General features: G+C 42.5%; 1 protein-coding gene across 1 annotated transcript in view; it reads left to right on the top strand.

Moving 5' to 3' along the window:
- The window catches only part of LOC119582161, a 4,137-nt gene extending 3,299 nt beyond the window's left edge, over positions 1–838 (top strand). The window contains exons 5-6 of the mRNA XM_037930399.1: positions 11–220; positions 407–838. Coding sequence (XP_037786327.1) covers positions 11–220; positions 407–553 — 357 coding nt within the window. The 3' untranslated portion in view covers positions 554–838. The remainder of the gene's footprint in view (positions 1–10; positions 221–406) is intronic.

The following is an 838-nucleotide window of genomic DNA, read 5'->3' on the forward strand; positions in this document are numbered from 1 at the left end:
CAATGCCCAGCTTGATGAGAACAACAACATCGACATCAGTGAAACCACGAAGAGCATCATGAACTTCGATGTGAGCGATGAACTCAAGGATGACCTCATGGATGGCGCCACCATGTGCAGGGACTTCGCCATGTGTCTGCCTGTCGAGAAAGCCAAGAGCCCGCTGAAGAGGGAGCTCGGTGTCCCTCTCGGATTCTTCAAGTGCTTGGTCATGAAGAACGTACGTGTTGCCATTTTGGAGGGTTTAAAATAATGATTCTAATCTTATGATTGTCATTATTTTTTGCTGATATTTTTTCTCATTATTTTATGTACTGGCGTCGTTTTTGTTTGCCTCATTAGGTAAGCACCTCTCTCTCTCTCTCCATAAATGAAATAATCCATTTCCTCTCCTTCGATTTACCAGTTGGAAGCCTGCATGAAGAACGACCTCAGGGAGAAGGCTGCGCGGATGGGGCAAGAAATGCCCATGATGGACGACGAAGCCATGATGATGTCACCAAACAGCCCCAATGACCTCTTCCATGACCTCGTGTTCTCCGGCAAGTTCTAAAGGAAGAGGTCTAAATAAAGGTTCTAATCTCAGGTTCTGAATTGAACATGGTTCAAAGGACGCTTCACTTTAATTTCTCAATGCTTGACTGATGACTCAATAGTTACGTAAGGTTTCGGGAATATGTTATTTTTTATTAATCGTGGAAAAGAAGGATAGATAAATGAATAGTTAATAACACTAGTAAGAAAAGAACTGCGCTTTAGTGTTCTATGTTGGGTTCTCTATTTGACTCTTTTAAAATGACTATGAATATATGAAGAATTCGGGAATTGCCCCCCCCCC

Source organism: Penaeus monodon, chromosome 15 (assembly GCF_015228065.2).
Source record: "Penaeus monodon isolate SGIC_2016 chromosome 15, NSTDA_Pmon_1, whole genome shotgun sequence".
Classification (NCBI taxonomy): domain Eukaryota; kingdom Metazoa; phylum Arthropoda; class Malacostraca; order Decapoda; family Penaeidae; genus Penaeus; species Penaeus monodon.